At 57.1% G+C, this 25,587-nt stretch overlaps 1 protein-coding gene across 1 annotated transcript in view; it reads left to right on the top strand.

Annotated features, from left to right (window-relative positions):
- Window positions 1-24,336, top strand: part of EXD3 (exonuclease 3'-5' domain containing 3) — a 293,521-nt gene extending 269,185 nt beyond the window's left edge. The window contains exons 20-23 of the mRNA XM_017834638.1: window positions 14,009-14,102; window positions 15,742-15,891; window positions 23,216-23,494; window positions 23,594-24,336. Of these exons, the coding sequence (XP_017690127.1) occupies window positions 14,009-14,102; window positions 15,742-15,891; window positions 23,216-23,494; window positions 23,594-23,910 (840 nt within the window). The 3' untranslated portion in view covers window positions 23,911-24,336. The remainder of the gene's footprint in view (window positions 1-14,008; window positions 14,103-15,741; window positions 15,892-23,215; window positions 23,495-23,593) is intronic.
- Window positions 24,337-25,587: the final 1,251 nt, after the last annotated feature.

Raw genomic sequence — 25,587 nt, 5'->3', positions numbered from 1 at the left:
GGGGAAGGGGGAAGGTTTGGGAAGGGGGAAGGGGGAAGGTTTGGGAAGGGGGAAGGTTTGGGAAGGGAATATGCTCAGCCTTGCCCTGCCCTTCTGGTGGTGGCAGCGAAGTGGCAGGACAGGATCACCCTGTGGATCACCCCATTGGTACCCAGTGGGCCCTGGGGAGCACAGCTTCTGCCCCAAGGGAGCTTGGGAGGAATGCAAGGAATGGAGCACACACCTTTCTCCCCTGACTTCACAAATTGTCCATCAGCATTTTCCACTCACAGGTGTTTTTTCTGCAGGGTGAAATTACAGTTTTGGCATCACTCACCTGCCCAGGTCCTGCCCATCAGCAAAAGGGCAAACCCATGTGTTGTGGAGTCAGATCCCTCTTCCTGTCATCTAACCCAGCTTTGCCTCCTCCAGTTGGCCACTAAAACAGTAGAAAGCAACTCCCTTGGGTCCAGCAGGAGCCTAAAAAAATGCCACATTTGTACATTATTGCCCCTTTTTACCTTTTTTGTGTGTTGACACAAGCATGTGATGCTCTAGATCACTCCCCATCCCCCCTGCTGGGGTGAGGAGCCGTGGAGGTGTTGGGTCCCGTTGTGACACCGCGGTGACCCCACATGTCACCAACACGCTGGGCTCACGTTAGCATATCTGGGAGCTGTCAGTCTGGGAATGTGGGGAGTAGGTGCCCGAGGTCTCCTGGGGTTTGTTGTTGCTCGGCACAGCAGCTCTTCCCCCACACTGCTCCTGGGACTTTCCTCTTGTGAGTCCCAGGTTGCAGCTCATGTGGCTTCTTTCTGAGACTGTTGGGGGGAGCTTTTTGGAGAAGTTCTAGAAGAGCTGGTGTTTTCCCTCAGACTGAGGTGCAGATGGCTGTTCTCAAAGGAGTTGGTGGTCCCTGTTGGGCCTTCTGTGCTGGGAATGCTGCCCTCCATTCCTGCTCCATTTCCCAGGCAGCTTCCCCAGCCCCCTGAGCCCTGAGCCCTGTTGGGGCTGGAACCAAGGAAAGAAGTGCTGGGGGTCTGCAAGGATGACAGAGAGCAGCCCTAATGCCACAGTGAAGGACAGTGAGCCTGAGCCATAGCTTCTGCAGAGGGGCAGTGCCCAACTCCAGGCTGGGGGCCTGCATGGGCTGGAGATGTCCATGATGTGTGCTGAACCTGCAAGAGCACCCACTGCTCTGGGGCATTTGTCAGCTCTGCTCGTGTGAGGGAAGGATCTGGCACTTTTGGGCTGTGGCCCCAGCACTCTCCCCAGCATCCTGGGGGCTGAACATGGGTTTGGAGAGGCTGGAGTCTGCATTTGGAGGGGCTTTGGAAGCTGCAGAGCTGCCAGCCAGGACATGATCAGGCTTACTCGACACTGGCAGTGGCTTCTCCCATCAGGAGTGAGGAGCAGCTGTACATTTCTTCTTGCCGGTGAGCGACAATGAAAAACTGCCAGGAGAGACCCAGGGGACAGTGCAGTGGGAAAGGCACATGGGACATCAAGGGTCCTGGGGAGAAGTGAATCCAGCAGGTCCAGACTGTGGCACAGAGGGATGGCTGCTGGCTCCTGGCACACCTGAGTGAGACACTGGGCAAAGAAACCCACCACGGCGCAAGGCCGGCAGGCAGGGGCTGCCCACACCTGCTGAGTGCTCCTCCTCCTCCTCACCTGCCCTTGGGCAGCCTGTGAGCAGCCCCCCTGCCCACAGCCCCAGGGCCACAGGAGTCCTTGGCTCAGGGATGTCCCTATCAGGGCTAGTGGCCAGTGCCAGGATGGCACGGTCCACGGTACCTTCTGAGCCCCAGCTTGTTCCCAGAGCCCCCCTTGGCCAAGGATAGGGTTCTGCAGCCCTTTCCTAACCTATCAGAGTGGGATCTGCCCTTCCCACCTGGCTCCCTCACTCCCCTCTTTGTGCCCAGGCAGTGACAGCTTTTGGAGCAGCCCCACATTCACGGGGACCACCCCAAGCTGAGAATCGGTGGCAGACACTGCTTGAGGCCAGGATAAATCAGTGGCCCATGTTCTGGGGACACTATCTGGCCACAACCTATGGCCTCAGCAGTGAAGGTTGGGCTGGGGAGCCAAACACCTCCTCCAGCACCAGTGGCACAGCCAGTCTCCCTGGAGGCTGTGGAGTGCTGCAGCAGGATCATAAAATCAGAAGATGGTTTGGGTTGGAAGGGACCTTAAAGCTCATCTCATTCCACCCCCCTGCCATGGGCAGGGATACCTTCCACTATCCTATGTTGCTCCAAGCCCTGTCCAGCCTGTCCTGGAACACTTCCAGGGATTGGGCAGCCACAGCCTCTCTGAGCAAACTGCCCACAGCAGCCTACTGGGAACCATCACCACCTCAGTGGGGTCAGGGTCCTGGGTGCACAATCTGGTGTCAAACACGTCCAGGAGTGTCACACACCACACAGAGCAGAGGGGCAGGATGGAAACTCCTGGGGCAGCAGGAGCCCTGCAGGAGGTTTGTTCCCCACTGTCCCCAGCATTGTCCCCTTCTGTGGTGCAAAATGTCCCATCTGCTTACAGCCATTGTCCCTCCACGTGCAGGTGGGATTTGCTGCTGCCTGAGCTCTGCAGGGCTGCACCTGCAGGGCTGAAATGGAAGTTTTGGACTGTCTTGTGATGGGACAGCCTGGAGCTGAGGGATCTCCACCGAGATGCTGCTCCTTGTCTCGTCACTGCCACTGTGAGTGATGCAAATGGGTTTGCTTGTGGACTGTCCCTGCTCATGATGGTGTTTGATTTAGGGCTGAGCAGAAGCAAAGGGCATAGGTTTGGCATTGCCCTTACAGGGCTACTGGAAGGCTGCTGCCAGCTCAGCCTCTCCCCAGAGGTAAAACAGTTGGTACAAACCCTTTGGCTAAGGGAGGGGGGGGAGGAAGAATGGTTCAAAAGGACTGGATGGATCATTCTAAGTTCAAGAGAAGAAGGTTGTGAAGGGTGACTTCAGGACTCGGAAGGGGCCGAAGAGAGAAGTGGCTTCTTTGCGGGGTTGCTGTGATGAGCTCTGACAAGGGTTGTGCCAAAAGTGATGGAGGAAAAACATCTGACTAGAAATACCTCTCAAGGCAGAAAGGCAGAACAGGAAGGAGAGGGCAGGGAAGGGCTTGGTGGTGAATACATGTTGAAGTGGGATGACCAGGCTGGAGGTGATAGGAGTGGGTCTGGTCAGAGTGGGGTGGCCAGACTGGAGGCAGATGGTGCTGCCCAGTGAGAGGAGCAGCCGCCCTGCAGGGCACCCTCCAAAGCACAGCGAGACATCCCCTTGCCTGCCCCACACAGTCATCCTGTGCTCCGCCCTGCCAGGTATTTGGGTGATATGGGGCCCTGTGGGTGCAGGCTTAGAGCCAACACCCCAGATGAAGCCTCAAGAGTGTGTCAAAGCAGAAAAATGTGCAGGAAACAGCTTTGCCCTCCTTCTCTGGCTCCTCCCTGAGCCAGGCCAGGTCCCAGTGCAGGCAGGAGGCTGCCTCCTCACCAGGCAGCTGCCCCAGCCCTGCCAGGGTGAGCAGGGAGGGATTTGTGGGGCACTGTGAACTGTTTGGCTCATGGCAGGTTGGGTCAGGCTGGCAGGGAGCCCTGACTGCTCCCGCACAGCGGGTACTGCGGGGATGGATCCCACTCAGCCCTCCAGGAGGCTGGGGCTTGTCCCCGGAGTGGGGACCCTGTGGGAGCAGCTCTGGGCTCAGTCAGGCTCATCTGCAGAGACAGGGCTGGAGGGAATTCAAATCCTCAGGCACAGGGAAGTCCCAGCAGCTCATGGTGGTGGGTTTGATTTTAGCAGTGTTTAAGATTCTGCTTCAAAATTAAACTCTCTGGTCCTCTCAGCTGTGGGGAGTGCAGCCCCCTAGCACATCCCAACTGTTGCTACACAGCCAAAGGGATGGATCCAGAACCCATGTCTGTGGCCAGGGCAGGGGACAAGCCACTGAACCATGATGTAACTGGTTTATCCATCTGGACTTTCCCCATTCCAAAGCCAAGGGTTTGCCTGCCAGGAGGTGCTGCCCAGAGGGACAGTGAGCAACCCACAGTGGGAGCAGCAATGCCACTTCCCTGATGGGCACCAGTCTGGGACCTGCCTCCCACCAGCCCGGGGGAGCCCCGCTGGCAGTTCAGCCCAGCTCTGCAGCCCTTTGGGGACTCTGCCTGTGGGTGAGCCCTGTCTGGGGATAGGCTCAGCCTAAGGATGAGCCCATTCGGAGGGTAAACTCAGCCTGGAGATGATCCCATTTTGGGGGTGAGCTCAGCCTGCGGATCCTCTCATCCTGAGGCTGAGCTCAGTTTGGGATCAACCCATCCCGGGGGTGAGCTTAGCTTAGAGATGAGCCCATGCTGGGAGTAAACCCTGCCTGGAAGTGAGCCCAGCCTGAGGCTGAGCCCACATTGGGGTGAACCCAGCCTGGGAGCTAATCTCAAAGTGTGGATTAATCCCAGCCTGGGGTCTAATCCCATTTTCAGGTCTAATCTCAGACCAGTTGCTGAGCCCAGCCTGGGTGCTGAGCCCAGCTGAGTTAAACCAGGGAGCTGAGCCCAGTTCTGGTGCTAAACCCAGCCCAGCCCCGCCTGGGTGCTGAGCCCTACCAGCCCCAGAGCGGGAGTGAGCTGCTGGTCCTGGCTGTTCCTCCCTGGGGGTGGGTGCCAGCCCGGCTCAGCACACCAGGATTAGGGGTCCCCCACCCCCGGGAAGGAGCACCGTGCCCCGGGCAGCGCAGCCGCATAATGCCCGGCTTGTTCTGCGCTGGGAGCGGGAGCCTCCCGCCCCTCCTCCAGCGTTCCCAGCCTATTCTACCTTATGTGTAGGAACTGGTTTTTCTTCCTGGGCCATTGTTTCCGCTGGATTGGGTAGATTGCTCCAGGCCTCGCTCAGATTTCCTTTCTCACGCTTTTTTTTTTTTTTTTTAATATTCCCGTTTTCTGCCCCTCCTGTTCTCGCCCCAGTTAAAGCAGCAGGCGCTGCCTGCCGGGGTGGGGGATTCACCTCCTGCCGGCTGTGCCCTCTTGCTCGCTGTCATTGTCCAGGACGATGGAGCAGGCTCCAAAACCATGTCCCCTCGCCGGGGAGCCAGCTTTCATATCAGTAAGGGCAGTCTCTGGTGCAGCCCCACATCCTCAGCACTGGCTCCTGAGCAGCAGGGGTGATCCCTGGTGAGGAGCATCCTACTCCCCTGGCACAGATGTAAGGCCAGGCTTGAGAAGGGACCCCAGCGCCTGACAGCTGACCTGGGTGGTGGCCTGGTGACAATGTGAGAGGGCTATTCTGTGGCTCCAAGGATTAACTGTGATATGTGTGTGTTCCCAGCCCCTAAGCAGCTGGAGGCGAGGGGAGCCTGGTCTGCAGAGCTGCTCCCAGCTCCTTCCCTCCTGCCACACCACACTATGAGCCAGGCAGGATGTCCCGATGCCTCAGGTGATGCTGTCCTCTACCCGGAGGTCTGGCATGCTGACAGGGAAGAGCAGGTAGTGCTCAGATGGTATCTGGCTCCAGCTGGGGAAGGCAGTGGTCCCCTGGGGGCCCCTGCACAGCACCCCGGGCAGACTTGGGTTCCCAGATAAAAATAGAAGCTGAAACATGAGCCCAGCTTCCCCAGTTCTGCCTCTGTCCGTACCCCCACATCCCCTTGGGCTGCTGCACTGGCCCAGGGCACGAGCCCAGGGCATCCACAGGGCTTCCCAGGGAAGGCAGAGGAGGGGGCAGCGGGATGCCTGGGGACCAGATGGCCACTGAGGAGCAGAGGCAGGCAGCCACCTGGCCAAGGGCGGCCTCAGCCACTTGTACAGGGCTGAAGACTATTCTGGGGAAAAGCAGAGAACTGAGGACACAGATTCCAGCCAAGCACAGGTCTGAGGGCTGAGCATGGGGCAGAGGGAGAAACCCCTGACATACATTACATAGCTGGTCCCAGGACCTCAGCTGCCAGGGAAAGTCAGAAGGAGTGGGAATAAGGGTAGCCGTTGGTTTAATATGGAATAAAGACAATTTCCTAAAGCTTGTTCAGCCCCAGGAGCCAAAGACCGAGACCCCAGCACAACTGGGAGAAGGTGCAGCAGCGGAGCTGAGGCTTCATGTTCTGTGCTGGGGACACTGGGGATTCGTGGGACCTGGGTCAGGCAGGAACCCAGCTTACAGCACGGCCGGCGAGCACCTGAGTGAGGAAGAGCAGTGCCTAGCTGTTAATGACCTGAGTGTGGGCTCCTCTGCGGGGAGAAAAGCTTCATCCCTTTGCAGTTTCCAGGACTCTGACTCTCACAGGCAGAAAGTGTATTTCCATGACCTTTTCCATTTCTGGTGCCAAAATGTAATGCTCCTGAAGGTCTGGGGTAGCTTGGTAGCCAGAATTCCACCTGTGTTTTAGTTTTGGGGTGAGACTCTTTTGAATATGAGCTGGCAGGATGTGGCCCTTCACTCTGTTTCCAGTGCTGGATGATGCCAGAGCTTGGGTTGGGTTGTTTTCCCCAGCCCTCAGGTTCATCAGCCTCCAGCATCCTCTGTCCAAGAGCTGAGCTCTCACCTCCAGCTGGATAAAACAAAGTAGCTTGATAAAGAGGAGCAGCAATGAGCTGCATTGCAGGGAGCTGGGCCAGTTAACCCTTCTCCTGCTGTGACACAGGCTCCCTTGGGATGGCTCAGGAGCAGACTGGAGCAGGAGGTGTGTGCCCTGGAGCAGCACAGCACAGCTTTGCACACTCAGGAGGGGTTAACCCTCACCCCAGGGTTAGATATAAAGCACATTTATAAGGCAGGAAGGTGCTGGCAGAGGGCTGGAGGAGCAGAGGCACCACAGTCAAGAGGGTGGGAAGAGACAGCTCACACCCTGGCCCCAGCAGCTCCTGGCACAGAGCTCACCCTAAAGCCAAGGCTTCAGGGATGCTGTGTAACCTTGTTATGAGGCAGTTATTACTGGTTTGGCTTCGTTATTTAACTTGCTGTGAGGGCTGGGAGCCTGTCCCAGAGCAGTATCCGGCTGTGCTGGGTGCTGTATAAACAGGGCTCGCGGCTACAGTGAAGGTTGGGTCAAGGGTGCTTTGGCAGCTTCAGCGTTTTGGAGGGGCTCAGCCCCCATCTCAGCAGCTCACAGCCCAACTGGGAGGCAAAATGAGCAAGTGAGACTTGAGATGACTGAGAGGCAGCTGGAGGAATCCGCCGGGGGATGTGTGTGGTGGGAGGGGGATTGAGCATCATTTTTTTTCCCCTGGGAAATTCAGCTTTGCATGTGGGTTTAGATGCAATGTCAGGTGAGATTCTCATCACTGCAAAGGCCTTGAGGTACTGAAAAGGGCTTTCAGTGTCGCTGACTACCCACGGCAGTGATGGCGAGGCGGCGGCGGGATGGGGTTTGTGGTTGGGGACCTGCAGCGTCTGCACTTGAGGGAGCACATGTGTGAAAACCGGAGATCACACAGCCTGGGCCCATCCCTTGCCAGACGCCAAGCCCGCTCTGACAGCCTCCACGTGTTATCCAGGGATGTGCTTGTGCTTCCTCTTCTCTCTTCCCATCCCTGCCCTTCTCCAGGGGAGCTGATGGACAGCCCCCCACAACCCAAAAGTTGTATCTTTGTTCAGAGCAGCTGCAAACTGGGAGGTGACAAGAAGCCAGTGGGAGCTGGGGTGTCCTGAAAGGGAGCCAGTGGGAGCTGGGGTGTCCCAATGAGGAGCCAGTGGGAGCTGGGGTGTCCCAATGAGGAGCCAGTAGGAGCTGGAGTACCCATGGAGCCTCTGGGGCTCCATCACCCTGACCTTCTGCTCTCACTATCTCCCCTGTCAGAGGAGCTCCACTAATCTGCCCATTTCAACCTGTGGTTGGTGCTCCCAGACAAGCAAGGCCATTGTAGCTGTCAGGTGAGCCTTTCCCAGAGCTTATGCAAATGATACTAATTAAAGGCATTCTTATCTGTTCGATTTCCCACACCTTTTGCCTCGAGGGGGATAGAAAACTTCATGTTTTAATTCCGTATTTCGTGGCAGTTGGAAGGACTGCCTAGGGAAAGCGTTGGGAAATGCAGCAGGTCACTCCTGATGAGAAGAATTGGCTTATGCAAGTGTTGAAACACTTTATTATGCATGAGAAACCTTCCAGAAACGGATGACTAATAGCAAAGCGGGAGCAGAGAAAGCAGTGGGAACGCAGTACCAGGCTGGCATGGGATCCATGTCATCTTACCAGCTTAGCAGGGTTGGGCTAGGTCAGCACTTGCCTAAGAGACCTCTCAGAGTACCTGGCTGACAATGAGGGAAGTGATGTTAATGATTCAATAAACAGAGCCCTTCCCTCTTTGTGAACCGAAGTGCCCCTGGATGATGTCTGGATCCCACCAGCAGCTCTGTTTCTACTGGTAGCATGTTACTGAGCTCAGATGGCCGTAAAAATCCCAGTGCTGGATGTGCAGGCAGGTCTGGTGGAGGATGCCCAAGGTGAATTGGGAGCATCAAGGTGCAAGGTGATGTGGGAGCATCACAGTCCACCTCCCAGCATGTCTCTCACCACGCTGCTGGCAGACAGGGCTGCCCTGGTGCTGGTGGTCTCTAAAGGCTGTTGTGTGCACCGAGAGCCTTTGCTCCCTTGAAGGACCAGGCTAACACACCCGAGCGTCTCCTGTGCTGCTGAGGTGAGTTTGCTGGTATCCGAGGACAGACATGGAACCCCTTGCAGCAGAACAGGTGCAGCAGTATCTACCTTTATGATTCCCAGGTACTGGTAATCAGAAGATCAGTGAGAAAAGCTCTTGGCATAGAGGGAAAGGAAACAGCCCAGCCAGTTGCTCTCTGAAAATCCCCTTGAAGGGATGACTGTCCCCAGGGCTACACCCAGAGTTGGCCTTTGCACCCAGAGGGTGTGAGGAAGCTCCAGGGGGTTGAATTGCTGAGTTTCTGCTCTTTATGCAAGGACCTTGAAGGTGCTACAGGGCAGAGTGTTGTTGGAGGAAGAGGAGAGTGTCTGAAGGTCAAAGCTGTGCGTGCAGAGAGGAGAAGCTGGAAATGCTTGGGAAAAGTGTGAGAAAATAGACACATGGGCAGATGAGCACGATCAGTTCCAGACCTGTGCTTGGCATCTGCTAAGTTGTTACCTGGTTTTCTTTCACTGCCCTTCCCAGCACCTCCCACCTTTCTAGGCGCTCACTGCTTTGGGTGGTAGGCAGGAGGTCTGCAGAGGCAGATCCATCTACCCATGACTCCTGGGCTTGGAAACTGCTTGTGGGCAGCGTGGTCTGAGCCTGGACATCCTGCAATCTGGGGATGTTTCTAGTCTCGATAAGTCCCTGCAAGAAACTCTTGGATGCTCAAGAGCTGTGCTTTCACAACCAAAGTGAGAGTTGCAACCTCCATCGGGAGGAGTGGCCCTTTCACCAGATGATATACATCTCAGAGAGGGAGAAAGAGGAGAGGGTAGGCGGTGAGTAGGAAAAGAGATATCACTGCAGGTGGCTGTTGAGTAGTCCTGTGATATGGCGAGCAGAAGACGCCCAAGGAATTGTCCTGACATGAGCTGCCCTGAGTTGCCCCAAAGAGTTCACACCAGGCACTGTTGTCCTTTAAAGCAGGTTTGATACACTGAGGATTTCCCAAGTCAGGAGCTCTCCAGGCAGAGGGTTGTGTCTCACTGGTAAAACCCTTGCCAAGGAGATCCCTTGGTGACGTTAGCCTATGACGTTTGTCAGCAGAGAAGGAGGAAGGAGCCCTCAGGCCCAGGGGTCATTTCAGGGATGGCTCCTCTGGGCAGAGCTCAGCATCACCAACTTCAGCTCAGCATCAGAGAACTTTGGAGATGCATCTTTCAGGGATATCAGAGGAAGGAGCAAAACTGACTCCAGTGCTGTGTGAACTGCTCATGTTCCACGTGTTTTGGGTACCAGCCTATGGATGTCCACCCGAGCTCACAGGCCCGGCTTCAACCAAGCTCACATTGGCTCCTGTGGCCCTTTTGGGTCCCAGAAGGTTTGGCTCCTGTTATGTACTTGAGTTTTCTCTGAGCTTCTCAGCTCCCTGGGTGGAGGCTCAGAAAGAGGATGGGATGCTGAGATAGCTCCAGAACTCCAGGCTGAAGCATCCAGTCCCTCGAGTCCTGGGAGTTTCGTGCGTCACTGCTGGTGAAATCCCCACCCAGGAGGGCTGGGAGAGGCAGGGATCATCCTAAACAAAAACAAGGCGCCGGCTGGGCTGCCAGCATTGCAAAAGGACATCTCACCTGCCTCGTCCTCCTCAGCGGCGCAGGCAGGGAGAACCTCACTGCGGGGTGGCTCAGGCTGCTGGGGCTGCTGACAAGCACCTTGCTGGGCTCGGGGACCACAGATCCACACCAGCTCTCCTGCTGTGACACCACCACAGTCCCAGTCCAATGACATCACCCCTTCTAATCCCCATGTCAGAGCTCTTGGTGGGGAAAGCACAGAGCAGGCTGGGCTGCAGTGTCCCTCTGGATGCTGGCCCGAAGTCCTAGGGCAGGAGCACGTGGATGTGGGGGGGATGGTGCACCACACTGGGGTGCAGCACCTTGGTCAAGAGGGACAGACAGGCACAGGGAGAGGGGACAATAGTGAGGGGCTGCAGTAGGGACCACAGCTCCATCTGGGATGAGTTGCACATGCTCCTCTTCCTTGCCGGGGACATGGCAAGCAGAGCCCGGGGAGGCAGGGGAGGTGTCACTGCCGTGCCCCTCTGCCCAGGGAACTTGAATTCGGCACCAGCCTCGCCGCCTCTCCTGCTGAGGGGGTCGGAGCGGGGCCGTGCTCGCCTGGCCGCGCTCACGCGAGCCGAACAGGGCACAGCGCTGCCCGGGCAGGGGCTGATTCACACGGGGCGCCGGGGGCCGGGTGCCGTGGGAAAGCGCGCCCGCCAGGGCTCCCGAGCGCCGGGATTGCTTCAGCGGGGGTGCAGCCAAGACCCATTTCACAGAGGGCAGAACAGATCTCGGCTGGGATTTACCAGTGACTAAGCATGTGCTGGCACGGGCTGCCCCAGCGTGAGAAAGGCAGGGCTGCTCCTCCTCCGAGGTGTGCCTGCTGCTGCTGCCCCGGGAGCACCGCCCCGGGGGCACCGGGCACCCTGCTGTGCCACAGGGCCACTGGTGTCAGTGGACCGGGCAGCGTTCTGAGTTCGGGGGGGGCTGCAGCACCCCAGCCTCCTCGTCCCAAGCTGGACTCAGCCCTTGCTTTGCCCATGGCCCAGCACCTACACTGGCCATATGGCCAGGCAGGATGGTGTGAGCAGAGCATTTGGTGTTCAGCCTGCTCAGCACATCGTCCCCAGGGCAGGGCTGGGGCATGGGCAGAAGCTGCCACCCCCACCCTAAGCCAGGCATAGGGGCTCTGTCAGGTCATGGCCCTTGCTCACAGCAATTGCATCCTCAGGCAGTGTTCTGAGGTGCCACCAGCTCCTGCTGACTCACCTTAAGAAGATTTTTGGAGGCCACAACTAATCCTGCCATGGGAGATGTGTGGAAACCAAACCTTCCTGAGGAGGAACAGCCATCTCTTCCCCACAGAGAGGCTCCCCACCTCCCTACCCTGAAAACAAAAGATACGCACAAAAAACTTGCTCCAGGTCCCCAGGTCGTGACACGGAGACACAGAAGGCTGTGGGGAACTGTGTCCCTAGGTAGGAGCCAGGCATCAAGCCTGATGCCACCACTGGTCCCTGCAAGGCCAGGCGGGGAGATGAGAAGAGGAGCTCAGCCCAGCCTATGGAGATGGCAGACTGCCCCACTCACTTCATCTTTTTTGGCTCATTTTGGCAAGGCATTAAAAAAAATTAACTGCAATTTTTTTATTACAGCTAATTGGTATTGCTGCTAAGTGGCTTATCTGTCTCCTGAGCTCACTCCATGTTTTTGGGAAGCTGAGGACGGTGAAGGCCCAGAGGCTGGGAGATGGTGTGGGGCTGGAGCCTGGCAGCGAGGGCCTGGCAGCCCTGGCGGGGGGGGAATGCCAGGCTACCCCTAGGCTGCCAGGCGTCTCTGGCCCAGGAGGTGGGCTGCCCCTAGTTCACAACAGTAATGAATTTTAGAGAAGCAGAGAAATTTGTCTGAGATCACTGTGCACCCAAGTGTGAGCCAGGAGCCCGTGCCTGGTATGCTGGCACTGCTGCTCAAATGCCTGACAGGCTCCAAGCTGCCAGGGTTGGACATCCTGGGGGATTTGGTGTGTGTGACAGAGGGCAGAGGAGCCCCTGCATGTCCTTGCCAGGCAGGGAGGGCTGGGGAGGAGGGTGCTGTTTGCCCTTGGGCCCCTGCTGTACCATCCTGGCCGGCAGCTCCATGGCCAGGTGGTTTGGTAGGTCTCTGAGAGCTTCTCACTCCCCAGTGCTGCCACCATGCCGAGGATGTGCTATCCCACACCTCTCCAGGCTCAATACCCCTCTCTGGCATGCAGCCCCCTCCCCACTGTCACTATCATGGCCAGTGAGGCCATGACATGACCCCAGGAGCTGCCCGCCACCTCTGCCTGCCTGCTGCAATCCCACAGGTCCCTGTGAGCCACACAAGGGTTTGGGTGCCTGTCAGGGGGTGACACCATGGCTCCAGGTCCAGCCCGTGCAAGCTGGGATGTCCTCAAGCCTCAAAGGGACCACCTGTCCTGCAGAACCAGCACTGACTCCACCACTGAAGGTGACAGGGACTGGAACAAGACTCTGGTGGCAGCATCATTAGGGTCTGTCCCATGGTTGTAGGTGACAACTGTCCTAAAAGGAGTCCATCTCTCTCTTTCCCTGCTCATCCTTGGATCTCTCTGTGCTCCTCTTCCCTATTTCTGAGCCATCTTTCAGGATGGGTCTGGCCCAGCTGATGATTTGCTGGGCTGGAGCAGCAGGATCCTGGGGACCCAAGCCAGGCATGCTTCATGGCCAAAAGGATGCGGAGCGTGTGCTGGTTTTGTGGAGGCTGCCAGTGGGAATCACCTCCTGATGCAGGGCAGAGCTGGGATATGGTGGCGAGTTTGTTTCCAAACAAAACATCTTGCCCCCGTTGTCCTGCAGGCAGCTGTGTGGGACCAGGGGCATCACTGCCCCGCGCACTGAAGCCGGTGCTGCTCCAGCTTCGAATCACCAGAGCCGCCGCCAGCCCGTGCCGGGGCCCGCTTGGGAGCTGGAAAAACCTTTCTGGTTTCAACAGGCTCTGGAGCAAAGCCCCAGGCAGGGAACTGATTTGTTCTGGTCAGCAAAGCTGTGCACCTCTCTCCTGGCTTGCCTTGAGTGCAGCTTGCTGTGAATGCTCTGCCAGCAAAAAACAACCCCTAAAAACAAACAGCTGATGAAAGGAGTTGTGGCACATCCCAGCATCCAGCTCCTGGCCCAGTAGGGATGGAAGAGGAGAGGGAAAGTGTCGGGGAGCTGACTGCGATGCTCCCAGGGAGATTTAGCTGATCACTCTGGGTGAGTGTGTTCGGCTGCACCCTGTGCTCAGCCCAAGGCACTGTCTGTGGGTGCTCCTCAGCAGTGGGATTTGGAGAGCTCCTTGGAGTCCAGGACCCAGCACGTCAAGGCACTCAGAGACCTCTCTGGGTACCTTTTGGCAAACTAAAGGTGGGGTAGAAAATGTGACTCAGTACTCACAGTGCTGCAGCAGAGCCAGGCTGAGCCCAGCATGGAGCCAGCCAAGAGTCCAGTGTGTCTCAGGGTCCACAGCCATCCTCCCCATCTTCTGTTGGACAAGTGAGAACAAATCTTGAAGCCACAGCCCAGACTTATGAGTGTCTGCTTGATGCTTTAAGGCAGCCTCAATTGATGGTGTTATCTGGCCAGGGAGTAAGAGTGGGCAGCAGTACTCTCTGCCTGGCACGGAGACGTGGCTGAGCACCAGGTGGAGTGGCTCTGGAGAGGAGGTTCCTGGGGCTTGTGCCTGGTGCCCTCTCTGTGCTCAGCGGGATAGGCCTTGCCCTGGTTTCCCCTGTAGAATGCGATGGCAGCTGCCCAACCTGTGCTGGGGATGCCCAGTGTGGATTTGTGCTCCAGGCAGGCAGGAGGTGCCTGGGGAGCACAGTTGCCATCTCACTGATCTCCACCTCTCTCTTCTCTCAGGTGTGCAACTGCGACAAGTATCTGAAGGTGCCCCGGGAGAGGATGAGGCAGCTGGTGGAGGGCAGCAGGCAGGTGTCGCAGGAGCCCAGTGCAGGTAAACTGGGAGTGATGGTCTGACCCCAACCCCCTCCCCGTGCCCTTGCCTGGGACTCACTGCCCTGGGCAGAGCAGAACCATTCCCCTGGGGCTGGAGGTTTCTCAGAGGGCAATCAGGTCCCCTGCCACCAACCTGCCACTGAGTGCAGGCCCGCAGAGCTCTTCCAAGTCTGGTTCATGTCTCTACCCTTGCGGCCCTGTCCTGCCCCTTGAGGCACGGGGTCGTGCATAGGATTGCTCAACCTGGGGGGGTTGGTGACATGCAACAGTGGTTCAAGTGACAGCCTGAGGCCATCGCTACCTGAGCGTGTAAAACTCAGCCTGGGTAGTGAAATGCCTCCTGGCTGGGGCTGCTCAGGTGCCTTCCTCACCTGCCCAGTGCCTCTTAAACTAGGTCAGGCTGCAGGGAGGTGAGTCAGTGCTGCCCGCCCAGCCAGGCTCCAGTGGGCTCTGGGGAGGGAAGGCTCCTCCATGCGTGCCCTGAGCTGTGCTGACCCACACACACTGCTTCCCAGAGGGAGACACATTTTGGTGGCAAATGACACCCACCCCAGGCACACCGGAATGGGAACATGCCCCTGTTGCTGCTTCAACCCAGCCTGGGCTCTGCCACCAGCCATTGTGTGCAACCCTTGCCATGCTTCAGTTTGCCCATCTGTTGACAGCAGAGAGCAGTGGGAAGCAGTGGCTGCCGGGCACTCCTGGCCAGCTGTGGCTTTGCTGGAAGCTGCATGTGTGGCTCTGAGGGTGAGGGACGCGGTGGGGCAGCTTTTCTCATGGTGCCAGCAGCCTGGGAGTGCTGCGCCTCCCCAGAGGCTGGGACATCCTCCATGGTGGTTTCTCTGGTGAGGGCTCTCACTGTGTGTGTACCCAGAGACCAGCTGGGCCAGTTCAGCCAGTTTTAGAGTATGGGAAATAGAAATGCTGTGGTTTGTGTTCAGCGTGTGAGTCGTTTCCCCTTCCCCATTCTGGATGGGGATGATGGAGCTGGGATAGTCTCACACAGCACTGTGGCTCCTCCACGAAGACTCTTCAGGGACCACCTTGCTCTAACCTTTATACCCCCTCTGCAACACTCCATGTCCACATCAGGCCATGCAGCCTCTTGCTGGGTCCTCGTGTCCCTGGGGGAGCCTCATGAGGAAAGACCAGGTGGGACCCCTGTGCTGGCCATGTCCGACATGACCTTATCAGGGAGCATCCACCACCCTGGAGCAGTCAGGGACAGGGACAGAAGGTGCCACAGCATCCCCAGAAGGTTGGTGGAGACATAAAATAGAAGCCATGATTCCTGGGCAGGTGGGCACAGTGAAGCAGTGGCACCCACCGAAAGTGAAAACCCCTGGGGGCTTGCCAACAGGGTCTGCTGTGCCCTGGGGCTCTTGCCACTCAGGGGTTTCCATTTCTATTTGGATTTTGCTCAGAGCTGCTGGGATGGTGAGCGTCAGTGTGAGCTTGACTAGGTTGTCCCCAAATGTCCCACTTTGGGTCAACTTTTGTGAAAGAGAAGGCTGTGCTGACAATGTCCTGCTATCACATGGTAGGGACAGTGGTGGCAGTGGGACAGCCTGGGCAGCCACAGAAGACCATGAGGAAAATCTCAGTTCCCTGATTTACTTTACATTTTCCTTCTGGAGGGGTTGGTGGCAGGGACCTGCTCTGCCCCCAGTTGTGGCTCAACACATGGCGTGGGGAGTTCAGCACCCACAGTCCACATCAGAACTGGCCCCTGTCCCCTGACTCCAGCCTAGGCCATGTCATCTCCATCATGTCACTGAATATGGATTAACCCCCAGATCATGGCCAGGTACTGCTGCTTGAAAGGTAAGAAAATGCCTTTTCCCTGCTCCTGCTTCCAGGCAAAAAGGGATCCTCCTCTCATGGGGAGGAGCCTATGAGTCGGATGGGTGATGGGGACGGATCCACCCCCTTGCCATCTATGGGCGGATGGGTGATGGGGATGGATCCTGCAGGACCACCTCTCAACACAATCCTAAGGCTAGCCCAGATGCTCCAGAGTCCTGGGGTCCATCTGCAGCCAACCTCAGGCCAGTGCTGCTCAGTTAGGCTCCTGGATTTTTATAACAGGGCCCTTCCAAATGAGGAAGGGCCAATTATTCATCCTGTAATAGCAGCAGTTTAATTCCCTAGGCAGCCTCATCTCCTCGGATGGTAAGATTGACGGAGAGATAGACAACAGGATAGCAAAGGCATACAGTGCTTTTGGAAAACTCCACAAAAGAGTATGGCGTAATAAACACTTGAAGAAAAGCACCAAGATCAGTGTTTACAAAGCCATAGTGTTGTCCACTCTCTTATATGGTTCCGAATCATGGGTCATCTATCACCACCACCTGCGTCTCCTAGAGCGCTTCCATCAACGCTGCCTCCGTTCAATCTTAAACATCCACTGGTCAGATTATGTGACCAACACATCTGTTCTAGAGCAAGCAGCAGTCACAAGTATAGAAGCCATGTTGCTGAGAACGCAGCTGCGATGGGCAGGGCACGTCTCAAGGATGAAGGACCACCGCCTCCCTAAGATCCTGCTCTATGGTGAACTTGCCACTGGCTGCCGCATGAGAGGAGCCCCGAAGAAAAGATACAAGGACTCTCTGAAACAACATCTCAGCCTTGGCCATATTGATCATCATAACTGGTCTACTCTGGCCTCCAGGCGGGAGGCCTGGAGACACACCATCTATAACGCAGCTGTCTCCTTCGAGAACACACGCAGGATCACTCTCGAGGAAAAAAGGCAACGCAGAAAGAACCGTGTTCTGCAGAATACACCATCTAAGGAGTCTTTCTGCTGTGCCTTTTGCAACCGGATATGTCTGTCACGTATTGGCCTCATAAGCCACCAACGTGCCTGTAGCAAATGTGGATAGAGCCTTCCCAAATCTTCGTTCACGAAGCCCAGCCATGAATAGCTCACTTTTACTTGGACCTAGGGCTTTCAGAGGTTTTAGGGAACATTTTCCCTGACACAGCCACAGTTTCCCTGCATGAGGGCTTTGATGGAAGGGCTAGAAATTAGTTTCAGGCCCTGATAGCTTTGCCATGTGATGCCTTTTTCCCAGTGGGATACTCTGAGCACCCCGAGTGCCTGGAGCTGACTGGAGCTGGGACAGAGAGAGGAGCAGGGCTGTGGGTCACCACAGGGCACAGGAAAGACCTCGCTGGAGGCATTGACAGCGTGTGGCTCCTGAATGACCCAGAGGGATGGGCTGTGTCACAGACTCTTGTCTCGCATGGGGAAGCTTCTTGCTTAGTCAGTGCAGTAAAACCAGCTGGCACGGTGCCCCAGTGCTTGAGGGGTGCTCTGCCAGATGAAGTCTGGTCCCTGGGAAAGGCGAGGATGTAGCACATTCCATCAGGTTGGGATTCACCAGAGGAGGCTACTTTAATTGTAAAATCCCCCCTTGCCATCTAAAACATGCTGCAAAAGATGAAAACAACTGGTCCTGCTTCCCTTGGGTCTGTGCTGCTAGGCAGGCACAGCAGAGCCTCTGCTCCCTGCTGGAGAGTGGCCGGGAGTGCTCAGGGACACTTGCCCATGCTGGGTGAGCACCTCCCTGACCAGCTGCCAGAGCTGGTTCTGGAGACCAGTGAGATCTGCACTACCCAGCTTCTCCTCCAACACCACATCCTGCAGGTGCAGGATACGTCCCAGACAGCCCCATTGGGTGGCTGGAGGAGCAGCCAGAGCGTCCCTGCACTGGGTGCCAGGATGGTGTTGGGCAGCTCGAGCACTCACCTTGCCCCTGCCAGCCTGAGCAGTGACTTGGGGTTTCTTTCCCATCTCACTCTCAGCTCCACTACCAGCCTGGGGAAAAGTAAGCAGAGACAGGCAGACCGATAGGGCAGGCAGGAGGAAGAGCTGCAGAAGACAGTGTGGGAAAGGCTGTGCATCAGCTCCCAGCCAGGGTGACACCAGGAGAGTACCAGGTCCCTTCTCTACAGCCACCACACTGGGACAGCTGAGGGCTGGTGAGACCCACTGCCCTTAGCCAGGTGCTCAGCGGGAAGAGCCCACTACACATCCACAGCCCTAAGGCTGGGTGCAATTTTTTTCCTTCCACGATTCCCTGATCTACAACATTAGGCTTTGCTGTGAGCATCACATTCGCCTTATTGCCATGTGGGAAGGGCAGGAGGTTCCTGTGCTTTCCCAGGAGCACTCTCATACCCATGGAGCCTCATTGCCTTATACCAGACCCAGTGTGTGGGAGAGGCCAAGGCACGCCCAATGTCTCAGACTACTCTGAACACTTCCACAGGGAAAAGGATAGATTCCTGGAGGGTTGCACTGCTAGATCCCAGGGGGTCCCCAGCCCTTTCATCCTCAGAGCAGGCAACCCCACACAATTAAGCTGTCTTTTCCAGGGCACAGCGGGATGATGGGAGCATCCTCATGTCCCCAGGTGGGGCAGGGATGGGACTGGGAGCTGCAGTGGCAAGACCAGCCAGAAACACCCCCCAGATGGGTTGTGCTCTGCCAGCTTCCCCTCTTCAGCAGAATTTCATTTGCTCATGTGGAAAATCACAGCTGAGCTGGAGACCCGGTGACATTGTCATGGTTGCAGATTTGCAGAGCTCTGCTGTGCCTGCTGACAGGGGCACTGTGCCCAGCATGCCCTGGGAAGGAGCTGGGAGCCATATGGAGCAGGACCGTTGCTGCTGCCTGGCACTGGATGCAGGATCTGGCAGGGTTCTCTCCCACAGCAGCACCGGGAGATGAGAGCAATTGAAGGTGCCTCTTGCTTGAGCTCATCCTCCCTCCTCCGCCCTGGGAACATCTTAAGATCATGGCCAGGCTGCTGCAGCCCAGGTTGCACAATCCCGGGTCCTTTGTCCTTTGTTTATCTGTCTTATCGAGGAGGAAAAGATAACCAGGCATCTTCAGTGCCCTGCAATCAGCACATTTCTCAGGCTCGTAACTCCTCTTATCAGGCTGATCTCTCACCACGGCTGAGGTTTCCCATGCACCTTTGTACTCCAAGAATGCTCCCAGGTCTGCTTCAGCCCTGTGCAAAGCCTGGACGCTGTGAGCTTTCTCCCAAACACCCCAGCCCAGGCTGAGGCCAAGCCCCCGCACGTGGTTGCGATGGCGCTGGGTGCAGCTGGCGCAGGGCTCAGTGCTGGCACAGGCCTACCAGACCCAGGGCCTCTCCGGAGGCAGCTGGAGCTGCCAGGTCCTCACCTGAGCCAGCCTGGACAGGCACATGGCTCCTCGTCCCAAGGTCTTGGTTCAGGCTGGGTTGACACAGAGGGACCTGGGCAAGAAACAGGGCCTGGGGAGCAAGATTTTGGGCAGAAGTACTTGGCACCCCTGGGAAGCTGGGCTTACCAGCCAGCACCCTGACACTGAAACCCTGGGGGTGCCCAGGGCTCACACATGTGGGGACGGGTTGTTTCCAGCCAAATCAGGGCTGTGTGGGCTGGGAAAGGGAAATGGGCACTGGTTCAAAGAAGGTTTGCCCTGATCCTGCTCTGTCCCAGATTTCCAGGCCCTGCTGTTCCCCTCCATCCTGCCGTGATGGGTCCCAGTGCTGACCCAGCACTCCGGCATTGCAGCCAACAGAATAGGTTGTAGAGACTACAGGTCACCGTGTCACCATCACAGAGGCCTTTCAGTGTGACCTCCACAGTGCTAAGGGACCCTCTGTGGGTGGGGGTGTGCATCCCCTCATCCCTGCCATGTCCCTCCCATTGGGCTCAGCCCCCCCTCCATGGGCAGGACCTCACAGTGGGGCACATGGAGCTGTGACTCCTGCCCTGTCCCTGCCTTGAGACAAGTCACCTTGCCCCTCACAGCCTGCCTGTGGCAATAGTTCAGAGTTCATGTGGGACCACCAGAGTGACGACCTGCAGCTGTGGGGTCTGGGGTCCTGGATGCTACTGTGCCCTTGGGGCTCTGTGTCCCCTGGGGTGAAGAGACTGTGAGTTCCCAGGCACCAGAGCCCATGCAGTGCCCGGAGTGTGAGATGTGCCTTTGGCAGGGCTCTGCCTCACTGTCTTGGTGCTGGTGGCTGGGGACTGAAGGAAGAGGATCCATTCCAGGCCATAGGGCTCCTGCTGCACCCAACCTTGTGGAACGTGGGGCCGCCCGGCTCTGGGGCACATGGCAATAGCTTGAGCACAAAGCAGGCTGCTACAGAGGTGAGATCCCACTGCTGAAGGTGGCCTTGCTCAGCCCAGGGTGTGTTGTCCTTGCTCATCTCTGATGCAGAAATACTGTGTGCCCCTGATGCAGGAATGGGATTAATTCCCATGGGCGAGCAGGGGTGGGCGGGAGGTGGCAGTGTGAGTGGGCAGCACATCCTAGGCCAGGAGGAAATGGCTCTTGTGCTGAGCAGGTCTGCCTGGTTGCGGACAGTGCTCGGGGATAAGGATGATCCTCGCTGCCCGTGGAGCTCTGCAGCACTAACACGTGTGGGTGCTCAGCCGCAGGGTGCTGGGGGGCTACAGGGCTCAGCCTGCCCATCCGGGTTCTGTCATCCCCGGGGTGACCCAGGCAAGAGGCAAAGGGGTTTTTATTTTCAAGATGTTTTATAACAGGATTATTAGTTCCCAAGAGGTGTTTCGAATCGATTTGGTAAGGAATGGCTTTCCTTTCTCCTCCACGGGTATACAGTGGAAATCCAGCCTTTGGTGTGAACCTCAGAGAGCTCTGGAAGCTGGGGATCTGACAAACTCCCTGCATGTTGAAAGGACATACTGAGCTCCCTGTAGCCCCATGCACCCCACACATGCCCTTTGCTCCATCTCCATCGTAACTCCAGGGTGTGCAGCAACCAGGAGAGCTGGGCTGCAGCCCCAGGGGAGCCGCAACTCCTCCGGGGAGGGCTCTGCCTGTCTCAAAGGGGAGAAAAAAAATTTCCTTCAAAAAATCCCCCTTTTCTCCAGGAAACCCCCATTTTTCTTGGGGGTCCAACCTTTTCCCAGTGCAGTTTTCCCATGTGCCCGGCTGGTATCCTGTGCCTGGTGCCTAGTGGCCCTTTAACCACGGCAGTAAGGGGAGTGCAGGCATCTTCAAAAGCCCTGGGAAGAATTTGGTGGGAGGGGGAGAAGGGGTTTTACAAGCTCCCATTCAGAAATGGTCACTTTGAAGTGATGTAGCATTCTCAACCCTTTGAAGAGCCACAATTAGGAGGGGGCTGGTGCAAGCAAAGGCAGAATACAGGGTGACCATCACAGCCTTTCTCTCCCCAGGCTTTTAAGGGATGAACTTTCCCTCTCTGCCTGCCTTTTTCCCACGAGCCCAGGAGGGTGGGATTGGGGTGTTTGGGGGAGCTGGAGGTTTCTCATCCCCTGTGCAGGGAAGAAGGAGTCTGCCATTGGCTTTGCCCAGCAGCGGCAGGGCAGCAGAGGGAGCATGTTGGAAGGGAGAGCAAATTGCTCAGGACCCCTGCAGGCACACAGAGTGTTGGTGTTCCAGTGCTGTGTCCCGGCCAGGGAATTCTTTAGGCTCCATGATGAGGAAAGTTGTTGTCCATGGGTGCTTAGTGCTGGTAGCATCATTTCTGTTATGGTTGGATCTAAAAGTCTCACCTAAGGCTGATGTCCCTCCCTCCAGGATCATGTGCTCGAGAGCGGGGACAATGAGAGAAAAGGGTGCCCAGGCAGAGGCCACCCCGTGTCACCATGTAGCACAGGGCAGAGGGAGGCAGGAATGGGGCAAGGACAGAGCCCCTGCTCCTGCCATGGGGATCTGCCATCTGCTGACAGGCTTTGTCCTAGAGGAATCCCTGGGAAATGGGCTCCTCCTCTGTGTACCTGCTCCAGCTGTCTCAGGAATCTCCCGAGAGCAGCCTGGGTGCTTCACCACTTGCCAGAAACTGGAGAAAATGGGAAATCAAGGTCACTGTTTTCCCTCTAAGGATGGATGCCACTTTCATGTCTGAAGCAGATGCAGGAGATGAAGGAAAGCCCCATCTACAAGTGGGGCCATGGGGCACTTGGCCAGGCCACAGCGATGGTGAGCCTGACTCTTGCCCAGTGGCTGGGATGGGGCTTGGGGCTGCTTCCCCTCGTGCTGTGGCAGCAGATCAAAAACTTGTGCCACTCATGAGTGGTGTGGTGGTGCAGGGCTGGTCTGCAAATCCACCCTGAGCACATCTCCAGTGACAGCCGTGACCCTGAGGGTGGCTATTTGTCTTTTGGGAAACAGAGGTGACTGTGTCCCACCAACTCCATCTGGTCATCTCCTCTGGGGAGGTGTGGAAGGGCTGGGGGGGGGCTCTGGGAAGCACCCCTGAAACGGGGGCTGGTGTGAGCTGAGCCTTCCACACCCCTTCTGGGCTGCAGCTCTTTCTGCTCCAGTAGTGGTAGGTCCAGACCCTTCTGGACAGCCATGGGGCGGTTCTGCCAGGATGGGGTGGCTCTGCCAAGATGAGATGGCCATTTCAGGGTTGTCCTCAGCCTTGCTTTCCCTCATGATAATCCCAGCATATCCCAAGCTCTTGACAGCTTTGGGACGCAGGGAAGAGCCAGCCAGGAATGCTGGTGTCCCTCTCTGTCCCAGGTGGCTCCCGATGGGGTCCCTGTGATCCTGGAAAGGGCAGGCTGGACACCCCAGAGCTGGCACTGGAGTGATGCGGGATGCCCTTTGTTGTCTTAGTTGGTGCCTGGACAGGACAGTCTCCCCCTGCCAAAACTGAGTCATCCCATAGCAATAACTGCAGCCTGTCCCCAGCTACCAGGCATCCTGATGGATGGGAGGCAGCTCAGCCCTCAGCTTCTGCTGCCCGGATCCAGCGACGTGCCGTGTCCCTGCCGCAGGTGTGAGAGCCTGCACCGAGCTGCCAAAGCTGCCGGGGGGGTGTGGTACTGGGTGTGCCATGGAAATGATCCCCCCATGCTGGGGGCATGCAGGAACAGCTCGTGGGTCATGGCCCCACATCACACCCCACAGCGTCCCTTGTGGGACACCCCACGGTGATGTGTTTGTGGTGGGAGATGGGGGGTCACGTATGGGAGATGAGGAATGAGGCCACAGATACCCCAAGGCGTCGTGTCCATGAGCAGGTCAGGAGAGTCATGGGTGTCATGAACAGCACAGACAGCTGGGAATGATGGTGATGGTTTAATTTAAACAGCAGTAAGGGCAACCTTGCTGTTGGTTGTCCCATAACACAACCATGGGTGGGGGGCCCAGCCCAGCTTGGAGAACAGCCCTGCCTGACCTGCGACAGGGAGGAAAAACCATTGCACCCAGTACAGCAGCAGCACTGGTGCAGTTACCAAGACTGGAACAGATCCCAGGACACGGCAGAGGTGCCACACTCAGGGCAGGGAGTTGGTGGATGCAGGTGACCGCCCCTTCTCCCAAATTCATGGGATGCTCCTCCTTGGGATGCAGGATAGAGCCTGGACCCCCTGCAGGTATGATGGGCCCCTCACAAGGGTCGCTCACATGGATGAACACAGACTCTGCTAATCACAGCAGTGGCTGATGTCATGTGCTGTCTCCTCTCTCCACAGTCTGCCCAGGGAGCCAGCTGTGCGATGTCACCGTGCCAGCCCGTGACACAGCCCAGCCCGGCTGCACTGCGCACAGAGAGCAGCCAGAGGAGCTGGAGCAGCGAGGGGCAGATGCAGTGCTGGGGGGAGGCACAGTCCTGCAGGTCGATGCCATCCCCCCCGGGGTGCTGGACAGAGCTGAGCTCACCGACTTCTACTGCTGCTCCTGCTGTGGGAAGGTGTTTTGGGAGGGGTCCCATTTTGGACGTGTCGTGTCCCAGTTTCGGGATGTTCTTGTGGCCTCGGGGGATGCACAAAGCGTCTATGAGCTGAGCTGAGGGAGGATGCAGGGGCTTGACAGTGAGACAGGGAACTACACAAGGAACCTCAGCGGATTTTGGGCCATGGGTTTGCAGTAAGAGGCTGGAAGCAGGGGGGCTCTTGTTTTGGGATCCATCATGGAGCACTGTCACAGTTGCACTAATGGTTTGCAACAGCCAAAAAATACGTGGCCTCTATGTGATCATTAAAGCGGAGGTAGCCAGGGAATGAACCCTTTGCTTTATTTCTGCCCCTCTCCAGGCTGGGCATGGCAAGAGGGTATCAGAGCTCTCCAAACCAAAATCACCACCAGTGCTGACCCCATGGCACCCTCGCCCCAGTGCCCCTCTGCCTGGTCACTCATGGTGGGGACCCAGGAGCTGCGTCCCCAACAGCAGCACAGGGGAGAGCATCTCCAGTGCCTGGAGTGCTCCCAGCTTGTGGGACATGTGCCACACCACAACCAGTATCCTGCTCACCCTGATCCTGTTCTTCCAGCATTCCTCAGAGGCGATCAGTAGGTGCAGGAGTCCCCGGAGGGCTGAGCACTTCTGGGGTCAGGGAAATCTCCGGGTGCACCACGATACCCACTGGCATCCACATCCACCTGTGCTGGGATCTGAGATGCCCCAGCAGAGCCAGGCTGGTCCTGGGGGGTCCCAGTGGTGCCAAAGCTACAGCCGCCTGCCTCCCTGGGGTGGTCCCTCAGGGCACCCACGTGCCTGAGGCTTCTGTGTGGAGGCAGCAGGACTGTCAGTGAGGCATGTGGTCCCACCACCTCAAGCAACCAGTGTCACTGGTGGGACTGGCCAGCACCCAGAGGAGGCTGCACAAGCTGTGGAGATCCCAAGAGAGGCGAGGAGTCCAGACAGGCCTGTCCAAAGCTCCAGGCACTTCTGTTGGGTGCCTCCAGATCCAGGGCCAGGCTCACACCACTTCACCCTACAACAGAGGAGTGTTTGCAAAACTTCCCTTCTAATCCAGGTTAACTTCCAGGCCCTGCTGTTATTGCTGAGAGGGCCCGAGGTGCTCTTGGCTGAGGTGTGACATTTTTGGGCCAGGGAAGCACCTGCCCTGCGGGACTCACTTTCCCTCTTCCAGAGCTCCTGGTCACACAGTGCCAGGGGGTCCTTCCCCCCCACAAGGGACATCTCACCCTCCAGTTCAACGTTTTAAGAAAAAAAAATAATTTTTCCACTTTTAATATCTCTCTTTCCACAAGACCCTGTCTGAGCATTAATTAAGTGACCCTGAAACATGACTGTACCTACACTGTGCCCATCCTCACTCCCTAGTGGTCCTAGGTGAGTCCTGACCATGGACATGACCCTCTGGTGACACTTTCCATGGCCACAGTGTGTCATTTTGTCCCTGTTTCCATCAGAAGATGGTAGATAATCCCTGTGCCCACCCCACTGTCCCCATCTATCTCACAGCCCTGCCACAGCTACCCACTGCCCCTTGATTGCTGCCATGGAGTTTCATCCCTGTCAAGTGGAAGCATAAAATAACAGCATCTCCTTCACCAGTGATGAACAAAGTCGAGGTGGACACCAGTGTCACCACCTCAGCATGCACCACTGGCCCTGCACATGAAAGGTTTGGACCCATTTTGGGAGGACAGGGATGCTAAGCCTGGCCCCTTGCCATTGGGACGCACAGGGGTGAGAGTCAGCTACAAGATCTGTGTTTCC

The sequence above is a fragment of the Lepidothrix coronata genome, unplaced genomic scaffold (assembly GCF_001604755.1).
Source record: "Lepidothrix coronata isolate B3197 unplaced genomic scaffold, Lepidothrix_coronata-1.0 Scaffold237, whole genome shotgun sequence".
Classification (NCBI taxonomy): Eukaryota; Metazoa; Chordata; class Aves; order Passeriformes; family Pipridae; genus Lepidothrix; species Lepidothrix coronata.
This window is presented reverse-complemented; position numbering and strand designations above follow the sequence as displayed.